The sequence below is a fragment of the Neodiprion lecontei genome, chromosome 2 (assembly GCF_021901455.1).
Source record: "Neodiprion lecontei isolate iyNeoLeco1 chromosome 2, iyNeoLeco1.1, whole genome shotgun sequence".
NCBI lineage: Eukaryota > Metazoa > Arthropoda > Insecta > Hymenoptera > Diprionidae > Neodiprion > Neodiprion lecontei.
Genome location: NC_060261.1, coordinates 19,032,754 through 19,035,973, shown reverse-complemented (window position 1 = coordinate 19,035,973; position 3,220 = coordinate 19,032,754). Strand labels below are relative to the sequence as shown.

Below are 3,220 nucleotides of genomic sequence, written 5' to 3'. Positions count from 1 at the left end.
CAATTCAGATAAAATTTTATATCTTTTCATGTCTTCAATTCGCATCTTAATTTTTTTAGTCTATTCACCCTCTAAAGCTGGAAAAATTCGAAAAAATTGTAAAAAAATTGTAATTTTTACAATTTTTTCGAATTTTTCCAGCTTTAGAGGGTGAATAGACTAAAAAAATTAAGATGCGAATTGAAGACATGAAAAGATATAAAATTTTATCTGAATTGGACCAGAAAAAGTTTTTTTATCATGAAAACTATATTTTTTCGGAATTTTGGAGGGTTTGTGTGATTTTTTTACATTTGAAATGGCTCTTGGTCTCAATAAAGTTTCGATTCATATTCAGCAGATCGAAATACATGAAAATCACGCTTAGTTTAGTTCCAAAAAATTTTTTTTATCATTAAAACTGCCGATTTTCATCATTTTTACGGTTTTTCGAAGTTTTCTCGAAATTTTGGGGGTGTAGGGGTCAAACTGACCTCGAATTCGGATTCAGCGGACCAAAATACGTACCCGTAGGTAGGTCCGGTCAAATGCACATTCTACTCAATTTTTTTTGTGTGCCGGTGTATTTACTTTGAAACCATAGTCTTCGAGTCTTTTAAATACAGCGTTCAGCGCTTCTAAATGCTCTTTATCGTCTTTGCCAGTACAAAATATGTTATCAATGTACGGAATTACTCCGTCAATTCCCGCTAAGCATTGCTCAATCTTCCTTTGAAAATCACCCGGGCCCGACGCAATACCTTCCGGCATTTTAGTATACCTGTAGAGGCCTTTGTGCGTTATTATTGTCAAGTAATCTCGACTGCTCTCCTCTACCGGGATCTGCATGTAAGCATGCTGGAGATCAATCTGCGAGAAAGTTTTACCGCTTCTTAGCGCTAAAAAAATCTCATCGATTAATGGAATTGGGTGTCTATCTTCAACTAAATTTGGGTTTAACGTCAACTTAAAATTTCCGCAAATTCTTACTGTGCCGTCTGTCTTTATTACCGGTACAATGGGTGTAGCCCACTCGCTGACGTCCACCTTCTCTAGATGGCCTAATGTTACCAGTCTATCAATCTCGTTTTCGACTTTACTCACTAATGCAAATGGCAAGTGTCTAGCTTTCAATGCGACTGGCTGAGTATTTTCTTTTAACGTTAATTTTAACATTCCTTTATTATATAAACCTGGACCTTTACCAAACAATTTTGGAAACTTCGTTGGGAACCCCATCGTTTCATTTACTCCATAAATTTTGTTACACATATCTGCTCTCTTATTCAGTTTTAGAGGCCATAATCCAAAAACTTTTAGCCATTGCCTGCCAATTAACATTGGACCATCTCCTTTCATTACTCTCATTCCCAGTGAGGCTTTCTCATTGCCTATCTTTACCTGCAAATTATCCAGTGTTCCCACATGCTCTAAAGGTACCTTACCGTATGCGTTTAATGGACTACTAATCAACTTTACCTCGCAATTTGGAAAATATCTGTCTTTATCTCTCTTAGATATGATCGTTGCATACGAACCTGTGTCCATTTCCATTTTTAGAATCCTATTATTAATTAATACATCTAGATACATTGGTTCGGCTGTTATATTATCGCTACTGCAATTTGCGTTGCTGCTGGTCATCCTCGATGATTTTCTCTCGCGGCCATCATCCATCATGAAGAAATCGTTCTTGTCCCCTTGTTGATCCTCAGACTCCTGCTCAAGGTGTTGTACCGCCTTTTGTGCTGTACACACCGTCTCCAGGTGCCCTTTCCTTTTACACGAGTTGCACGTGCTGAACCGGTGATAACAATCACGAGCCCAGTGGTTGTTTCTTCCGCAGCAGAAACATGCTGACGAGCGCCTAGTATTTGCGCTCGCGTTTTCACTCGTCGAGCGGTTACCCCTATTCATCGGAGCTCTGTTCAGGTAACGCTGGTTGCCGCCCCTTCTACCTCGATCTGCACCTCTTCCTCTTGTGTGAAGTTGTCTCTTGTACTCTGGCTTTGGAGCCGAGCTTATTTTGTTTACTATTGTCTTTGATGGTTCTCCAGCTGCTTGGTCTGTCGATGACGCATACTTCTCGGCTGTTTCCAGCGCTGTTGCCAGTTTGTAGGCTGAGTCGTATGTTAATTTATCCTCGCGAAATAATAACGTTTTTGTAGTGTGATCTTTCAGTCCGCACACTAACTGATTGCGTAATGCTATTTTCGCGTCACCGAAGTTACAATTAATCGATAAACTTTTTAATCTTGCCGCAAACTCCGACACTGACTCTGTTTGCGATTGTCTCGCTTGATAAAAAGTACATCTTTCCATAGTCTCTGACGGCTTCGGGTTAAAATGATTATTTATTACTTTCACTAATTCTTCAAATGTTTTGGTGCTGGGTTTTTCGGGCGCGCATAGATCACGAACAAGTTTATAGGTATCGGGACTAATGTTCGTTAGCAACACTGCCGCTTGTTTTTCTGCCCTGACGTCGTTAGCTACGAAATATAATTCGAGCCTTTCTGTGTACATCTCCCAATCGTCCTTGCCCAGGTGAAATTCTAGGCGTGAAATATTAGAGTTGGTTTCTGCCATTGTGTGGAATTGTATTGTTTCCTTATTATCTTCTTGTACGCTGCCCTGCGGTTCGGTCTTGTCGACTTGTTTACTTTCTTTCTCTTCGTTCACCTTTCGTATCTGGCACCGTAAAATTTTTCGTAGTACGTCGATATTTGCCGCTTCGTCGAATTTTAATCCCAATTGCGTTAAAATTGCAATTAGTTTAGGTTTATTTAACTCTTGAATCCACGACGTTTTAGAGTAATCAATATCAATTCCACTAGTGCCCGACATTAATTTTGTCGTCCACTTCACAATTTTCCCGGTTTCCTTTGTGTAGTGCTTTTACGCTTACGTGGCTATCGAATACAGCGTGTAACGCAAAAATGGCCACTAAATTTGCACTATTAAGCCAACCCTGCACTATAGTTCGAATGAACCTCGTCGCCAGTTGTAATGTTTTGTAATGGGGCTCTCAAATAAATAACACTCGGGATCAGGCTTAACACTATAGAATAATTTTATTAGGAAACAAGTAAATAAGATGATTGCGTGTGTCACGCTCAGCGCTCGCTGACCAACTGCCTCGCGCTGTACCGTGACTACATACATTCTTACTTAGTATTTGTACATCGAGTAACGTCGTAAACACTACAATTTCAGACTTGGGTGCGCCTATTCTTCAAAT

The 3,220-nt window shown here is 39.8% G+C and overlaps 1 protein-coding gene across 1 annotated transcript; it reads right to left on the bottom strand.

Moving 5' to 3' along the window:
• Positions 1-540: 540 nt before the first annotated feature.
• Positions 541-2,826, bottom strand: LOC124292958. Its single transcript, XM_046731848.1, has one exon. It carries the CDS (start codon positions 2,824-2,826, stop codon positions 541-543), a length of 2,286 nt encoding a protein of 761 aa, XP_046587804.1.
• Positions 2,827-3,220: the final 394 nt, after the last annotated feature.

Bases quoted from the DNA above. Each gene is read 5' to 3' on its own strand.
- LOC124292958 (XM_046731848.1), bottom strand. From the start codon at position 2,826: ATGTCGGGCACTAGTGGAATTGATATTGATTACTCTAAAACGTCGTGG.